Source organism: Armigeres subalbatus, chromosome 2, assembly GCF_024139115.2.
Source record: "Armigeres subalbatus isolate Guangzhou_Male chromosome 2, GZ_Asu_2, whole genome shotgun sequence".
Lineage (NCBI taxonomy): Eukaryota > Metazoa > Arthropoda > Insecta > Diptera > Culicidae > Armigeres > Armigeres subalbatus.
In genome coordinates, this window is record NC_085140.1 from 138445251 (window position 1) to 138464040 (window position 18790).

The window sequence follows — 18790 nt, forward strand, 5'->3', positions numbered from 1 at the left end:
CCGACGGCGTTCTGTGTTCTCCAAAGTTTGACCAACGGACTTCACTTCACCGGATTCTCGAACAAATTGATGTTTCGGGAACAGTAGGTTGTTGGCCCAAGGTTCCCTATCCACCGGAATGGGGCTGCCATCTTAGGTATAGCTTCCGGGTAATAGCATTTCATACTCACCCGCTGGATGCTAGAACAGACGCTGTTGGAGTCGCACCTCCTTGGTGGACAGACGCTCGATCAGTCGGCTCAAATTTGTTTAAAGTCCCACCCAACACCAGGACTAGGCTAGTGCGCTTTGAGCGGCACACGGTCGTTTTGATAGGGCCTGCTTGGGGACACATGCGGTTTTTTATAGAAGTTCAACAGAGCCCACTGTTGAACCCCACAACATCCTAGGCATACCCCACAGGACGCACACTCTCACTCTAGCTGATGTCAGAAGGACAACAGTGCCCAAGCTGCACTACCAGCTAAGTACGCAACCCTTAGCTGGCGGTCAATTGTCATCGGAAGACCCGTGGAAGCATGAGTATTGGAACTTGTGAGGACCAGAGCTATGTTGGACGCCCCTTCCCGGATGTCAACTCACCATTTCGCAGCCCCAGCCCGCAGCCTCTTGAAAATTTGCTCTCCAAAACTGCTGATAGAGTATGGTAAAACTCAAAATGTTACTTGAGAAGAACGAGACACTGAAGACAACCCAAATTAGTGTAAATAACATCAATGAATAATTTAATAATTTTGTCCAGGAAATTACTTCAATCACTCCTATGTGAGACTATCCGGCTATCACACTTTGCCCAGCGTCCTGTTTCATCCCACCAGTTGTATTGCTTAGGACCGAAGTGCAAGAAGACTAAAATGAAAAAAATGCTAATGCTAAAAAAATGAAATCAAACTTAGTCCTTATTAGTGACAGTAGGGATCAAGAGCTTCAGGTTTTCACCGGAAGAAGTAACTTCGAAATGAAAAAAGCTACTTGAGGAACATTATCATATTTAGTGTTCACATAATTTGTCACCATAACAATCACTTCATATCACTTGAAGTTCACCGTGACTGTGTTACGTTGCACATATGGCTCAATGCGTAGGCGGCACGAAGCTTTTTTTTTCCAGATAACTTTTACGACAACTTTTCTTGTCATTCTCACTTAGCTTACCACGCTATCATGCTACCGTGTGTGTGCAGTAGCGAACTTAAATAATGCGGACGTTCATCCGCTTCTTGGAATCTGTGTAAAAGAGGGTCAGACACCCATAAAATGGAAATGTTTATTCTCCTCACCTCAATGCCCGCACACGATGCCACAGCCCGTCGCTGACTTTCGTTGAGTTGTATTTGATGTTCACCTCACCTGACCCCAGGTTGTACCGGAGGTGGAGGAACCTGGAAGTAAAATAGAAACAATAAACGATGGGAAAAATCTCTATTGAAAGAACGGTTTGCCATAATTATGCTCCATTTCCGACCGATAGCCTAAATCAACTTGAAAATCCATCTAACTTCAAACATTTAATCACCGACACCACCCCAGATGAATCCGAAATTCATTTCTGCACTTCGTTAGCTAAAGCTAAATATTTGCTCATTCCAATCACGTTATCGAACATTGAATACAGCACATCGGGCGTATTGCTGCTCGTGGATCGTAAAGTGGTATCAGCAGTTTGGCAAAAACCGATGATTGGGAAGAAAAAAAAATCCAAGAATTGAAAGTGAGGTGAATAATGGGAATAGGTACACAGAAAACGTAATCGAAGTAAAATCTCGGGTACTTATTCAAAAGGACGTATGTGATTTTGTGAACAAAGATTCAGACGTCGATTTGTCCAATCTGATAGTACTCTCACACAAACAATCACCACAGACAGATAGAGGAAGCCTTCGGCTACCGATTGGTTGAGTTGTTTTGCGTGGGAGTGCCATCAGATCGGACAAATCGACGTTTGAATCTTTGTTTACAAAATCACATACGTCCTTTTGAATAAGTACCCGAGAAATATCAGAATCCGCTTTTTCTAACAAGAATAAAATACATTTCAAAACGGGTTATTTGATTTTGAAAATAGGCTTCTACCTGGTAATGATCTCGGTTTTCGTGATGTGCTACCAGATTCGACACATTTATGTTTGATAGTATATAAATACGCCGTTTTGAAAATTTGTTACTTATATATTTTATCTTCAGATGTCTTTCATTGGTGTAAAAAATCTTTTAAGTCTCCAATAAACTACAAATTATTTAAATTTATGTATGTGTAAAGAACATATTATTCGAGCTGACTGAATCCGCGAGGAGTTGAATATCGTTTATCGTTTCATGAACTTCATTGCCATTAAAGAAAATTATTAATTCACTTACCCATTCTCGACGCCCAGCGAGAGGAAATCATCTCCCTCGAGGGCGCTGTGCCGCCCGGTCCACAGTATCAGCCCACTCGTCGAATGCGTTTTAAACCGCAAATTTAGATCAATTTCATAGCTGATCACCCGGCGCATAGTCTCCGCGTCACTGTAATGAAAGAAACTTTCCGTGCCGGTGAAACACGCCCCCTGATACCGTCGGTAGTATTTGTTCTTGTACTTGACGCTGCGAGACACTCCGTCCTCCCCATCCGCGTGCTTCGGGTGTTGCCGGTCGTTGTTTGTACTGCTGCTCCTAGCACTGGCCCCACTACTACTGGATGTCATTTTCGTTGCACCCTTGCTAAGGTTCGTATTTTTATCACGAAGTTGATTGTTTTCTTTTCTCTCGTCGTCGGGCGCATCGCGAGTGACATCAATACCATTTTCGTTATCGTCACCCAGGCTGTTGCCGACCCCACCCATCACGGTGCCCGCGTGCCTGATTTCCTCGTCGTCCAAGGCGAAATCCCAAACCTCAGGGCCACCATCGGACACATCATCACTTTCGTACCCGTCGTCTTTATTTTTCATTATTCTATGCATCTCTTCGATTAATATTTCATCAATGTCAGGCTCACGTTCCGTCTGCTTGCTATGAGCTCTCATCCTTGGCTCATTTCCCGCCTTTTTCACTAGATCAGGACGATACGGTATTCTGTCACCGTTTTGATCATAATCCTTATTATATTCATCGTTTGAGCCACTGAAACCGTTGCTTTCATCTTGCGAATCATCATCTGTGGTTTCGCTATCCAAACCATTATCTATGTTTGTGGTGGAAGCATCGCTCACTTTTCCACCCTGCTGTTTTATGGCCACCCCATACTCGGGAGCCCTCGATTTTTCAGCAAAGTTTTTTCCTAGTCCAATATTTTTCTGCTTTAAAAATCGATTCGCTTTCTTTGATGATGATAGCGAACCAGTGCCATAACGATATTTATGTTCATCATCATCACCATCATCTGTGTTACCATACTCCCGACCACCACCAGCGTTTCCGCCATCTACATCGTCATCCTGAACCAGATATCCCGTTCCATCATAATTTTTGTCGTCGATGTCGTCGTCACCATTTGAACTCATATTATCGCCCGGAAGTTGACCCTTTCGCTCACCGTCCCGGTAGCCATCATCGATGACACCACTATTGGCCGGTTCCGCTTGTTGTCGTTCCGCCCTTACGATTATTTTTTCATTATCTTTCACACGACCGCTATTCTCATTAGCTTGCCCATTGCTTTCTTGGCTCTCATCATCATACTCATAATAATAGTAATCATCCTCCCCACTGCCCGTCTCCCCTTTACCACCAACACCTTTGGTCGATGGAACCATCGTAGTCGTTGTGTAGTCATCATCTTCCAGCTGCTGCTCTTGCACCAAATCCTGGCTCCGAAGGTGCACCTGATGTTGCTTCAGTAACCGTTGGCGTTGCTCAATCACTTCCGTGGGCAGCTCTTCCGCTTGGTTACACTGCTTGTTCTGCGGATTGCATTGGCACTCGTAGCTGTCCAAATTGGGGACGCATTTGGCCAATGGTCCACAAGGCCGAGCTACGCAAGCGTGCGGGCAGTTTTCCACATTCGAACCACCGAGAGCCTCCGAGATGATGGAAATTGTGCGATCGTTAATGTCCACCTGCAGAAAGGATAGGGAAAAAAATCTTTTACTGTGATTGGCAGGATACGAGGAGGAAGTAAAAAATTTCAATAATCAAAATTCTAGTATGGAAATCACACAATCGTTTGGGGCGATTTTATTTTACTCCGATTAAAAAAAAAAAAGATGAAAATCTTGATTGCACAAACTGTCGAGCGATCATACTGCTAAACGCCACCTCTCCCAAATGCTATACCAAAAAGGGGCAGTATTGGCGAGATGGACCCTTCTTCTTATTGGCCCATGGACCCATGGACCATGATTGGTCCCAGCCGTCTGTCAACAGACATCACAAAGAAAAAAAAAAGGGGCAGAGATATTCGATCCGCCATTGGAAGCACCGCAACCGCTGCACTAGGCACGGTGGCTCCGGATCAGAGAAACGACTGGTATGACGGCGAATGTGAGCAGTTAGTTGAGGAGAAGAATGCAGCATGGGCGAGATTGCTGCAACACCGCACGAGGGCGAACGAGGCACGATACAAACGGGCGCGGAACAGACAAAACTCGATTTTCCGGAGGAAAAAGCAGGAAGATCGAGACCGTGAAGAGACGGAGGAACTGTACCGCGCTAATAACGCACGAAAGTTCTATGAGAAGTTGAACCGTTCACGTAAGGGCCATGTGCCGAAGCCCAATATGTGTAAGGACATAAACGGGAACCTTCTTACGAACGAGCGTGAGGTGATCCAAAGATGGCGGCAGCACTACGAAGAGCACCTGAATGGTGATATGGCAGACAACGGTGGCGGTATGGTAATGAACCTAGGAGCACGCGCGCAGGACATGCGACTTCCGGCTCCGAATCTCCAGGAAATCCAGGAGGAGATCGGCCGGCTGAAAAACAACAAAGCCCCTGGAGTTGACCAACTACCAGGAGAGCTGTTTAAACACGGTGGTGAAGCACTGGCTAGAGCGCTGCACTGGGTGATTACCAAGGTTTGGGAGGATGAGGTTCTGCCGCAGGAGTGGATGGAAGGTGTCGTGTGTCCCATCTACAAAAAGGGCGATAAGCTGGATTGTAGCAACTACCAGCTATGGCAGCTAATGCACGAAAATGGATTTCCGGATAAACTGATACGGTTGATCAAGGCGACGATGGATCGGGTGATGTGCGTAGTTCGAGTTTCAGGGGCATTCTCGAGTCCCTTCGAAACCCGTAGAGGGTTACGGCAAGGTGATAGTCTTTCGTGTCTGCTATTCAACATCGCTTTGGAGGGAGTAATACGAAGGGCAGGGATTGACACGAGTGGTACGATTTTCACGAAGTCCGTCCAGTTATTTGGTTTCGCCGACGACATTGATATCATGGCACGTAACTTTGAGAGGATGGAGGATGCCTACATCAGACTGAAAAGCGAAGCTAAACGGATTGGACTAGTCATCAACACGTCGAAGACGAAGTACATGGTAGGAAGAGGCTCAAGAGAGGTCAATGTGAGCCACCCACCACGAGTTTGTATCGGTGGTGACGAAATCGAGGTGGTTGAAGAATTCGTGTACTTGGGCTCACTGGTGACCGCCGATAACGATACCAGCAGAGAAATTCGGAGACGCATAGTGGCTGGAAATCGTACGTACTTTGGACTCCGCAAGACGCTCCGATCGAATAGAGTTCGCCGCCGTACCAAACTGACTATCTACAAAACGCTTATAAGACCGGTAGTTCTCTACGGACACGAGACCTGGACGATGCTCGTGGAGGACCAACGCGCACTGGGAGTTTTCGAAAGGAAAGTGTTGCGTACCATCTATGGTGGGGTGCAGATGGTGGACGGTACGTGGAGGAGGCGAATGAACCACGAGTTGCATCAGCTGTTGGGAGAACCATCCATTGTTCAGACCGCGAAAATCGGAAGACTGCGGTGGGCCGGGCACGTAGCCAGAATGTCGGACAGTAACCCGGTGAAAATGGTTCTCGACAACGATCCGACGGGAACAAGAAGGCGAGGTGCACAGCGGGCAAGGTGGATCGATCAGGTGGAGGACGACTTGCGGACCCTCCGCAGACTGCGCGGTTGGCGAAGTGCAGCCATGGACCGAGCTGAATGGAGAAGTCTTTTATGTGCAGCACAGGCCACTGCAGCCATGTGCAGCACAGGCGTATGCTTCACCACTGACCTGGTGTGGATTTCCGGGTAAACTGGTACAATTCACCAAGAGGCTATGTAGATATTCTTAGTTTGATATTGCCTTTAGAACGCACAAACGGTTATGGCAAGATGATGGTATTTCATGCCTGCTGTTCAAGATTGCTTTGGAGAGTATGAGTGGTAAAATTATAACAGGAAATCACGGCGTACGTCTACATCGAAAACAATAGTATTATGCCATGTGTCTGTGAGAAGATGGAAGAAGCTTACATCACACTAAAGAAGGACGTCAAGTGGGACGGACTAGTCATTAACACGTCCATGGTGAACCACATGATAAGAAGAGACTCAAGAGAAAAAAGACAAAAAAGAAAGACAATTTAGAGTACATCATCGTATCAAATTTACCATCTACAAAACGTTTATTAGACCGGTTTTCCCGGACACGAGGAATTGAAAACTTGTATATGCCTGCTGCAAACACTGGCCACACGAACGGTCACATGGTTAAGCACCCAATAGATGGTGGCAACCCATCAAACACAAGATCGTATATCATAGCGAATAGGTGTACAAAGTGGAGGCCATATACGTACAATTTGCGTGCAGTCAAATGGCGACATGCGCCCATATCGCCTCCAGCATCAACGGGATCAGGATCACCTTTCGATCGCACGTTCGTAAGCAGATGTAGATGTAGCTACAATGTGTCGGATATCAGTGGACGATCACATATCTATGTGAACAGACGCATTGTTTGTTGCTTGGTTGAGAGAATGTTGCTCAACTTTCTCTGGCGAATGTGGGCCGCTTAAAGAAGTTTTTAAACGGAAACAAATCATAGTTGGTAAATTACCATATAAAGAGACGAGAAGTTGGTTTTTTATTCGATTCAAAAGTGAAGATGCTATGAATAGAGGTATGCGCCGGTTCAAAAATCGTCGGCAGCGGCGTTTGTCATAATTATGGTCGGCGGCGGCGGCGTTGTCGGCGTCACACCGAAAACCATTTCAGCCGGCGGCGGCAGCGGCGTGAATCGGCGTTGATTTTACTTCATTGCGTTCGTTTCTTGAATTTTTTTTCTGGATTTTTTCGGGACATGTTCAAGGCATTACCGGGAGAATTTTTTGAGCTTCTCTAAAAAAAATCTAATGGTTTTTCTAAAATACCGTTTTGACTTATATTCCGATCATGACTCACATTCCGAACACTCGCTTTTAAATGGAAATTTGAGCTTTATTCTCGTAATTCTTTCCATAGGATCTTGAATTCGTTTGTAATCTTCATCCTCAGTACGGAAAACCGATGAAAAACTTAGTTTATGGTCACTAAAACACCAGTATTCGGAATATGAGTCATGTTCGGAATTTGAGTCAACTTATTAGAACATTGTTTTAAGAGTTTCCACGGGAACTCTTTTGAAGTTTTCATGCGAATTTCTTTGGAATTTCAAGGGAAGGTTTTTGGAATATCCAAGTGTTTGGCATTTCCATTGAAAATTCTCCGGAATTTACATGAGAAATATTCAGGAAATTGTTCTAAATTTCTATATTAAATTGTTTAAAATATGCTCGGAAAGTTTCTCGGATTTTCTGTTGATTGTTCTTCAAAATTTACTCAGAAAACTCTTCGAACTATCCGCGGGGAAAGTTTTTATTAGAAACTCTGTATTTTTCATGAGAAATTCTTCGGAATTTCCACGGAAGATTCTGGAAAATTATTCGAAATTTCCACGAAGAATTATCCGGAAATTTTACTAAACTTCAGAATTTCTAATTTTTCCAAGGAAAACTTTTCGATATTTGAACGTAGAATTTCACGAAGAATTTTTTTTGCAATTCCACGGAAATTAAAAAAAAATTGACGAAATATGTTGGTGGAAAGCCATTTGATCGAATTACGCGTTAAGCCGTCGCCCCGAAATGAACGTTCGGACGAAACGATCATTAGACCGAAAACGGTTTGACTGAAAATTTCATATGGCCAAAGCGTTTACCCTAACTGATCATGAGGGTGGCTCAAAAAACACTTTTTCAAATTTTTCAATAGGCCGCCCTCTTATTCGGTTCTATTTGTTGCCCTGATGCTCTGGACAAAATTCCAGCCAATTCGGTCAACGTTTGGGCGGTGCTAAACTCGTTGGAAATTTATACGGAAAAATTTATTCAGAAACATCCAAAAACAGTGATTTGCAGTTGGACGGCACAATTTACGATGAAGAACAATGATACTCATTCAGTTCTTGTAGAATTAAATTCGGAATGTTATGCTAAAAACCGCGAGAAGATTCGAGTTTATTAGGCAAAGATATTAGCATTTTACTGGAGTGTTGTAGGGGTGAATTTATTTCTTTTCAAAGGTAAAAGAAACGAAATTTGCTCAAACCCCACTTCAGAGAAATGCTAATAACTTAGCCGGGAAAACTCTAATCTTCTCGCGGTTTTCTGCATAACATTCTGTATTAAATTTTTCAAGATCTGAATGAGTATCATAGTTCTTCTTCTTAAGTTGCGCCGTCCAACTGCAATTTACAATATTTGGATGTTTCTGCATACATTTTGGCATATAAACTTCCAACAAGTTTAGCACCGCCCAAACGTTGACCGATTTGGCTGAAATTTTGTCCAGAGCATCAGGGCCTCAAATAGAACCAAATAAGAGGAAGGCCCATCAAAAAAATTGAAAAAAGTTTTTCCCATACTAATTTGAGCCACCCTACTGATCATTTGGCCAAAATGGTAGTTTGAACGAATAAGTCATCTGGCCGAAAATGCCATTCGGCTGAAATGGTTGATTGATAGAAAAGGCCATTTGGCTGAAAATGTCATTTGTTCGAATGAGGCATACGGTCGAAAATGTAATTTGCTGAACATTTGAATCATTTGAATCAGAATAACATGAAAGCTATTGATTGCAGTATTCAAATTAATTCATGAAAAAAATGTTACTTAGGTCCTTTTTAAAAGTTAAGCGAGATTTGTTTGAGAAGCTGCATAAATCCATTTTACACTATTTTTCTCGAAATACAAAAAACTGTTTTTGAACAAATGTGCACCGAATCTTTCGATTTCTTCGATACAGATCAATAGTTTTTGGCAAAACTCAACACCCTGGGGCACTTTCAGTGCAAAAAATGTAGGCAGTACACCACAATTGCTCTTCAAAGATCGTGGTCTTATGTAGTTTCTCAAACAAACGAAAAAAATTCATACATTCCTGAACAAAAAAATGTTTTTCGTGTTTTTTGTCAGAATACGTATTTTTGGACGAGGATTCAGAATATATAAAAATCTCATTTTGGCCAAAAATGTTACATATGCAGTTTCTCAAACAAACGGTTCATTTGTTCCAGGGCAGAAGTTATGAATTGAATATTGTAGGGTGGTGTCAATACGATACACCGCGCGGCTGTTGTAATGTTTTTCAAAAGCGCATTTGCACAAGATTTCACGCGGCGTTCCACATTCGAAAGGAACAACCGCACCTTAAGAATCGAGTATACGGACAGCAAAAAGCGCGGTGCGTCGTTTCCTGTGGGGAGTGCCGAGTGTACTTTTGGGAAAATGCGTTAATAAAAAAACATCATATGGACTCGATTGGTACAAGAGATAAAAGAACAGGCAACAATGTCACAAATGTGCACCGCAAACTAATAGTTCGAGATATTGGTCACTTCTTACAAATACACCTGACATAACTGTGATATTCCAGTGCAAAATATTATGAATTCAGTAGAAAACCGAAATGGGCGCAGTTGAATTTTTCTCACAAACCGAACTCTAAACCTAACTTCGGAAGTGGTGCGCTGTTTTTATTTGGTGATGCGCTATACAGCGCACCACTTCCGATATTAGGTTTAACGTATAGATTGTGAGAAAAATCCAGCTTCGCTAGTCACCCATTTCGGTTTTCTACTGAATTGATAATATTGATATTGTCGTCCGATCAACTCCATATCTCATTTTGTCATTGAATCACGATTTGTTATTATTGTGCTATTTTCTTCTGCTCAGTTTATGAATAAAATGTCGACTCGTTTGGCCAAAGGACCATTTCGGCGAAATGACCTATTTGTCCTAACGACTTTTTCGACCAAATGATATTTTCGATCATATATGCCCATTTCGGCTAAACGACATTTTCGGCCATATAGGTTTCGGCCAAACCATTTCCTAATAACCGTTTCGGACAAATGGAATTCGGCAAGATGACTTTCGGCTTAACGTTCTATCGGCCAATAAGCATTCGATCAAATGGCTTTCCGCCAAATGCCTTTCGGCTAAACGATGGTAATTTGGCCGAAAAAGTTGTTTGCCTTCACAGGTCATTTAACTGAAAATGCCGTTTACTCGAAATAATCGTTTGACCGGAAATGTCGTTTGTTCGAATAGATCATTTGGTCGAAAATGCCGTTTGGTAGAAAGGATGTTTTGGCAGAAAGAGTCATTAGGCTCGGAAATGTCCTTTCTGTCAAATTATCAGTCGGCTAAACGACTTTTTCCGAATAATGGTCAGTTCAGCCGAACGACACTTTCTGCCGCATGTTCATTTCGACCAAATGATCCTTTCTGACAAACGACCATTTCAACCATATAAGCTATTTAGACAACCGACTTTTTCAGCCAAAGGAACTATTCAGCGTATTTTTCTTTTGATTAAATGACATTTTTCCCAAAATATGAAATACTTTTCATAGCATGTAGAAATATGGTTCAAGATCATTTGGTCGCAAGGGTCATTTTAGAAGAAAGGGTCACTTGGCCGAACAGGGAAAATGGTGAAGAGAGAAGTGAGATTTTCGAAGTGACCAGTTAAAAGTGAGAAATGAGAAGTTGGAACTGAGTACAGGGTAGTGAGAAGTAAGTGAGAAATGGAAGTGGGTACTTAGTAGTGAGATATGTGCAGTAGATAAATGAGAAATGAGTAGTTGGAAGTGGGAAAAGAGAAGTGAGTGGTGACCAGTGAGATGCGATAGTTGCGAAGTGAAATGTAGTAAGTGAATGGTGAGGAAAACAGAAGCAAGAGATGACAAGTGAGGAATGATAATTGGGATGTGAGAAGTGAAAAGTTAGTGGTAAGGTATAAGACAGAAAGAAGAATAAAGAAGGATGGATGAATATATAATAAGGAAGAAGTAAGAAGGAAGAAGAAAGACAAAGAAAGAATAAGGGACAAAGGAATAAGAAAAGGAAGGATAATGCAGGAATAAGGAAGATAAAAGGAGAAAGAAGGATGAAAACAGGATGAAACAGGAGAAAGAAGAGAAATGGGTTTCTGCCAAACAATATCGTTAAAAAATCCTTTAGAATTTCCTTTTGGTTTGCCTTGGTTTTTACAGAGAAGTTTCAACGTGATGTTGTATGTATATCTATTTGAACATTCCAAGGAATGTTCATTGAATCTTCGGAATTTCCGGGAAAAATCTGTGGACTTCTACAAATTTGCCTCGGGGTGATAAATTGTAGATCAACGGCGTGATAAATTTCAAACGGCGGCGCGCCGATGCAAAAATGTCGGCGGCGGCGCACACCTCTAGCTATGCTTCCTTACCATTACACCAATGCACTATGGGGCGGCTCCATACAAGTAGGTGGCCCACACTTATATCGTAGATTATTGTCTAAAAGATGTGAAATACTTGTTTTCCAGGTCGTTATTACTTCTAAGGTCTCCAAACTCCCTGGAATACAGACCTTTGATCTCTATGGAATATATCCCTTTTATCTACGAATGTCTCATGTACACAGCAGTCTATAGATGTGTATTTTATTGCAGCGCAGACCTGTAGAGTTCAAACTAGAAAATTGTATACTGTTTTTATGTGAATTGAATTGTACAGATGTTCTAAGTTGCACAAGGACTCCGTCAAATACAGGCCATTGCATCTACATACGTAACAGGTTGTCTTTGTAGGATTTTTCAAATTGGTTCAGGCTCTTAACCCGTAAAACAAGTAAAGGGAATACAATATAAAGCTCTATTAAAGCTAAACGAACTCCATGCAATAAAAGCTTCAAGATATATAAGTATACTGCAACAACATTTATTTATTCATTATGTACATGAACATCCTCAACAAAATCATCATTTATTTCTTCAAGATCGATTAAAATATCTGCTATGGTATATTTTTCTGTACTCGAATCTGTTGTATTGCAAGAAGTTTCAGTCACTAAAAAACTTTGAACATCTTCTGGATATTACAGATTAGATTTATTTTGAAGTCGCTTACCTAAGTTGAGGGAGCTTATCAAAGGATCCGACGAGTTCATAGCACGAATGAAAACGTCATGTAAATTTTCTTCTCTTGAGGTTTTCCTGGCATGATGAGTCCGACTTTTTTTTTAAGTGCTTGTGTTGACACTCAGCTGCTTCTTCAGTCAACATTCCAAGTGGTGCTGGTGAATGAATAATTATATCCCCAGCATGGGCAAGGACTTTATGCACCGTAGCAGGAATTTTATACCAATATCAAAATTTTACTTTTTATGAAATAATTTCAAATGAAGCCTAGAGTATTTTCGTAACCCTCAAGAGTATATTGTTTTTTTTTTCATATTTATTTGCTTGATACTTAATAGATAATGAGTTGCCTCCTCTTGGTGAGCCTACGCCAAATGTATCATATAGCTGCATAAGCTATCGTGTACACGGCCTACCACGAAGCCTACGACACTTTTCGTGTTATCTACTATCTCTATTTTAACTGTTCTTGATGCTCTTTTGTCATACGCATGGGATTTGTATCCAGCCCATCACAGTCTGCCGTGTATTATAAGAATAATTACATTTAATGTTTCAAAATTAATGACTTTTTTTCGAAAAAGTGATCGGAATCGCAGATTTGCAGCCATAAGCAGCTGGAATTTGTTTTAATGCCTTCTGGGAGGTCCAAAGAAAGTCGTAGTGGTAGTCGCTAAGCGAAACTTTGAGAAACTTTTTTTGTATGGAACTTTTTGTATGAAAAAATTTTTTTTTTCTTCGGGTCATTTTCGGATGTTTCACTACCTATTTTCCCATAACTAATTCGTTCTTCGCAAGTCCATGAAACAAGCTTTCAGAAACTTTTTAAAGAGTTGGAAAAGAGCTACTGTAGCCGAAGATATTGACAGTTGAATAATGCATTGATTTTTCAAGAACTAAAAAGTGTCTGGCTCTAATGCCTATATCTTGATAACCATATGGCTTAGAGTGCTGATATGCTGGGGTTTAATGCTCCAAAGCATTAGCATTTAGTAGGTCAACTTGAATTACGAATCAGAGAAAGTCGATTTTTTTATTTTCGGCCACCTGATTCCCCATAGTGCAATGGGATGAACAATTTTGGTGTCACGCTATGTGCGGTTTACGATCTGCCACCGAGAGTGTCTGATCGCGAGATCTCTTCCGTGCTATCTAAAACCGAAAAAGTTGCACGCACCGTACGCGAAAACGCAACGCTGCCCTCTTATTCTTTTTCTACTTGCCGAAGCAACACAGCTTGTGTCACTACTGACAAATTTTTTTCTCGGGCAGTATCCATAAACTGAAAAACAAAATATGATATGGGCTTGATTGATATCTCTCTATATAAAAATGAGTTTGTATTTCCTTTTCGGCAATATAACTTACGAGCGACAGATTTGCATGTACGATGTACGAAATATTTGAAAAATTTAAGGGAAAAGTTGAAAAACTATTAAAATACAATATAAGGACGAGTTGGTCAGCCAATGCACCACACGAATTCTGCTTTACTGCTCAGTTTTGGTTCATAAGTTCCCCGCAAATATTTGAATGTACTGTGAAGCGAATGGTTGAAGCTGATTTGCATCGTTCAGCAATTACGCGGAACACATGGGGCAGCAGTGCTACTAGCTTTTCAAATTGACCACAATCCACAAAAACTTTTGTAGAACAAGTTTTGCTGGTCATTTGTCAACCGCAGGGTAGACCATAATAGCCCTTGCCATCACAATCAATTACAATTTAACGAAGTATTCAGATTGAGGGAATTAACTCAACCCAGATTTACTTTCAATCTGTTTTTGGCGCATCAAATCACCAGATGTTGAAAATAACATTTTACAGCAAATTAAAATAGCCTTTGCTATCATAAAATTAGCAACAAATTCGATAAAGGCACCGGCCGGCACTCAATCCCTGTGGATTTACGTAGCGGAGGATTCTGCATGCCAGCAGTACGCCACCATACCACATCGCAGATGGAGCCTCTGTTGGCGGTTTGTGATGCGGAATAATTGCATTTGCTGCCAGAAAGTTCAATCCACCGGAACAAAGTCATAAAACCTCAAGAAACGTTTCTGGGTGAAGAGAACACGATATAGAAACAAGCCATTTCATCCCTCGGAGTTCGAACTCCGCATGCCACACACCGCACCGGCGTACGCTGCACCAATCTCTGTCCGTCTACGCTTGGCGACGACAACGACGACGTGGGATTCTCCATTTCGTCCGCCGTCATCGTCCTATGACAGAACACTTGTCAGAGCAATAAAATCAAAAGAGGAAGAAGCTCGCAAAATCGGGTGATTCTTACCTTCTGTACACACCCGGCGAAGGAACCTTTATCCCTGAGGCTCATTGGCAGCGTGTGGATGTTGTGCACCCCACCCAGGTACAAGCTGTGCGGCAGCGAAAGATGCCAGAATCCGTTCGGCGAAACCGTCATCACCTCTGGCAGTTGATCGATCTGCAATGCGGAAACAAAGTGGAAAATGGGAATAAAAACGATTTGCTGTGAGACGGAAAATTTAATTGGTAGTTAAGTAAATTTAATTGGAAGAATAATCAATTCCGTATGAATAAGTTAATGTTATTTTCCATAAAACACCTTTATACAATGTGAAGAATGTAAAAAAAAGAATTGTTCGTGCTGATGTAGTAAGTGCCGTTGTTATAGCTCTTAATGTTTTATTTGAACTTGATAATATCAACTGTATGTATACAATGCAAAACATTATAAATGTAAGATAAAGTATATAATTATGTTAGAGAGTTGGTAACTTACCTTCAAAACTGCTAATCGGGATGTCCTTGAAATTTTGATTGTATGCCATTGCCCCATTGTCAACGGAAACTCGCTCCTGGAAAAAAATTAAATGCAAATTAGCAAATAAATACGACATAAGAGACCAATGAATTAAAATATTTCGTAATAAATGCAGAGACAATTTAAACAGTGTCATATACGTAATTTTATTTGCATACAGTAATTCACATGTCTATGAATAGAACTCATACTCCTCCGTATGATATTTAATTTGATCGTTCGACCCTTGCCGGGATCCACCACAAGAGCTCTTGCACATCGTTGAAATACTGACATCGTCAAGTTTTCCACTGCCACCTGCCTCTGGTTCCGTTTCCATTGGAAGCCCCCTATCCGTCATCGAGGCATCGGAACCGACATCATTCACTGAGAACATTTCCACATCGGTCAACGTTAAACACGACGAACAGGAATCCATTGATTCGATGGCGAGTAAGTTGGAACTGGTACCAAGTGGTTGCGGTTCATGGATGGGTGGTGCAGCTTGGTAGATTACTGGTTCCGATAGTTTAGCGACTCCAATGAATTCCAGTGATTCGCTTTCGTAAGGATAGTGATGTGGTTTGTTGAAGGTAAAGTAATTTTGATTTAACAATTTGGAGGAATCTTCACATAACTTGAAATTTTGATTATTCATTTTAGCCAGAAATTGGTCTAGAACACAATTTGGTTTTGACGTCCTGAATCGTATTTTTGTGCAGCACACTTTGATTGCTTGCCGTGCCCATGAGCATTTTTTGTTGATCAATAAATCCACAACTCGCTGTATGTATGTATTTATATTAGGGTGATTCAAAAATCGATTTTGCTCTCCAACTGTGACATGTTCTGAGTGTTCAGTGAAAATTTGAGCTGATTTGGATAAAAATTGGTTTAGCGCAAGCCGTTTTAAGTTTGCATGCAAATTAGCATGGGAAAATTATTTTTTTCGAAATCGATATTTTTAACCACTCTTAATTGTAGGGGAAACTGGGGTAATATGCACCCCGGGGCAAAACGTCCTTTTGGCATTTTGGAGTACATTTTCGGCAGATTTTCGATAGTATTTACTACAGAGCATGTAGTTCAGATCTCGAGCTACCAACTCCGTAGTAAGCATTCTTGAAAATATTCCTGGAACACCGCTAAATATGATTAAAGGTCGTTTTGCCCCGAGGGTCATATTACCCCAGTTTACCCTATATGCTTTTATACTGATAAAGAATCTCATAACATGGACACCCCCACCTGCCAACACCTTATAATTACTTCCACATTTTATCAATTACTACAACATTTTATAGCATTGTTTGTGAAGTCAATAAAAACATTCTGCTAAAAACTACTTAAACGTGGTAAACTTCTAAAACAGTCAAGAAAATAGTTGATCAAAGCTTCAACGCAACATCAAATTAATTCTCAACAATGATACTGCATCAGAAAATGCAGGTGCCTTTACAGGACAAAACACTACTCCGCAATCAACCATATTTTATTTTTGCACTGGATGTGAAGTTTTCAACCCCCCGTCTCTTTATAATATTTAGGAAACGGCCAAGCTCTGCATTAGTTTTATTTTTCAGGCACCAACCAGGAACTACCAGTGATTCGATATGGGATTCTGGCAGTTGGCCACCGTAGAGTGCCGTCATGTTGTGGTCAATGTATAATAATGACTATCGGTGTACCGTAGCTTGCTCCCTATGGCGGCACACATGGGCACTATACAGAGACCACGCTCAAAATTGGCTTTCCGAAACCAGAAGGATGAGACCGTAAAATGTCCCATGGTCTACCGAGCGATGATGATAGCTTTCTGTCGTTGCGCCACTAGTGAGGTGAAATGATTTTTGTTATTCAGTTTCTAAATTTATTGTATATGCTTGGTGTGAACCGTTCCATTCATGCAGAGTTCATGAACTGGAGTTCAGATAAGAGTTTGACCATTTGGAACTTAATTTGGAACGGAAATGATTTATAGCAGAACTTCCAGCTGAACAATCATTAAAAGCTGGAACTTTGTACTGTCGAAAATTCCGAAACGGAAGCTTTTTTTTAAATAAATTTTACAGTACTAAAGGTTTTTAATACAATAAACAATATTCGAAAGTGCACAAAGCTTTTGAATATTTGAACACGATTGAACTTTTCCAATTTCCTGTATATGTTGTTTTTTAAATAGGTTATCAGTTATTCTTATTTTTAACTAAAAAGTTCAACAGAATGTTTCCATATCCAAGATTAAAAGAAGACCTTTCCAGTCCTTCATTCCCACGAAGGAACACGCTTGTTGACGGACCGCCTTCACCTTAGCTAATCGATAGCTATGGGCCTGGGATGAATAAATCATCTTTTCAACTCATGTGGCTCTAAATCCACCGAATAAGGCTGTCCAGGTCATAGTCAATTGTGAATCCGCCGAAAAATACCCAGCAAGTATTTGGGTGGGGGCAGCAGGGACTATGTCCAAGGGCTTGACGATCCCTCCCCAGGCCATCTGCGAGTTGTGGCGCCTGTCTAGGATGTGGTGGGGTTTGACAGTGGGCCCTGTTAAACCCCTATAAAAAGCTGCTGTGGGATGCTAAACAGCCCTGACACGACGGCCCTCCGACGAGACAGGAGGTTTGCACAGGCCCAATAAGCCGCCTTTAAAAACAACCATCACGAACGACATAGAAGATAATACGTTTAGATAGAATCGGCAACGACCTAGGCGACGAATAAAGGATCACGATTGGAAGCTTGGAACATGGAACTGCAAGTCGCTAGGCTTCGCAGGTTGCGACAGGATAATCTACGATGAATTACATCCCCGCAACTTGGACGTCGTAGGCTGCTGGACAGGACAGAAAGTGTGGAAAGGGGACATTGAGCGGCTACCTTCTACCAAAGCTATGACACCACCACAGAGCCGGGAACCGGGTTCATAGTGCTGGGAAAGATGCGCCATCGTGTGATTAGGTGGCAACCAATCAACGCAAGGATATGCAAGCTGAGGATAAAAGGCCGATTCTTCAACTATAGCATCATCAACGTGCACAGCCCACACGAAGGGAGACCCGTCGACGAGAAAGAAGCGTTCTACGCACAGCTGGAGCAAACGTACACAGTTAAAAATTCTGAAAATTACACGCTATGGAAATATTTGAGCCCATATTTTTGTGCTCAATAGCCTCTAATGTTACATCCAGAGTTCAGTGCGAGATTGCTCTTGTTTCGGACAGCAGAACGATGGCGCGATCGACCGAAATATTGTGTTCTGCTTTGCGCGGCCGGTAATAAAAATCAGTTCAGTGCGAGATTTCTCTTGTTTCGGACAGCAGAACGACGGCGCGATCGACCGAAATATTGTGTCATGCTTTGCGCGGCCGGTAATAAAAATCAGTTCAGTGCGAGATTGCTCTTGTTTCGGACAGCAGATGGCGCGATCGACCGAAATATTGTGTTCTGCTTTGCGCGGCCGGTAATAAAAATCAGTTCAGTGCGAGATTGCTCTTGTTTCGGACAGCAGAACGATGGCGCGATCGACCGAAATATTGTGTTCTGCTTTGCGCGGACGGTAATAAAAATCAGTTCAGTGCGAGATTTCTCTTGTTTCGGACAGC

General features: G+C 41.8%; 1 protein-coding gene across 1 annotated transcript in view; it reads right to left on the bottom strand.

Moving 5' to 3' along the window:
• LOC134210913 (basement membrane proteoglycan) overlaps window positions 1–18790 on the bottom strand; it is a 654698-nt gene that overhangs the window by 30957 nt on the left and 604951 nt on the right. Inside the window, exons 13-16 of the mRNA XM_062687352.1 lie at window positions 15165–15240; window positions 14694–14846; window positions 2359–4040; window positions 1281–1382 (exon numbers count right to left, since the gene is read on the bottom strand). Coding sequence (XP_062543336.1) covers window positions 1281–1382; window positions 2359–4040; window positions 14694–14846; window positions 15165–15240 — 2013 coding nt within the window. The remainder of the gene's footprint in view (window positions 1–1280; window positions 1383–2358; window positions 4041–14693; window positions 14847–15164; window positions 15241–18790) is intronic.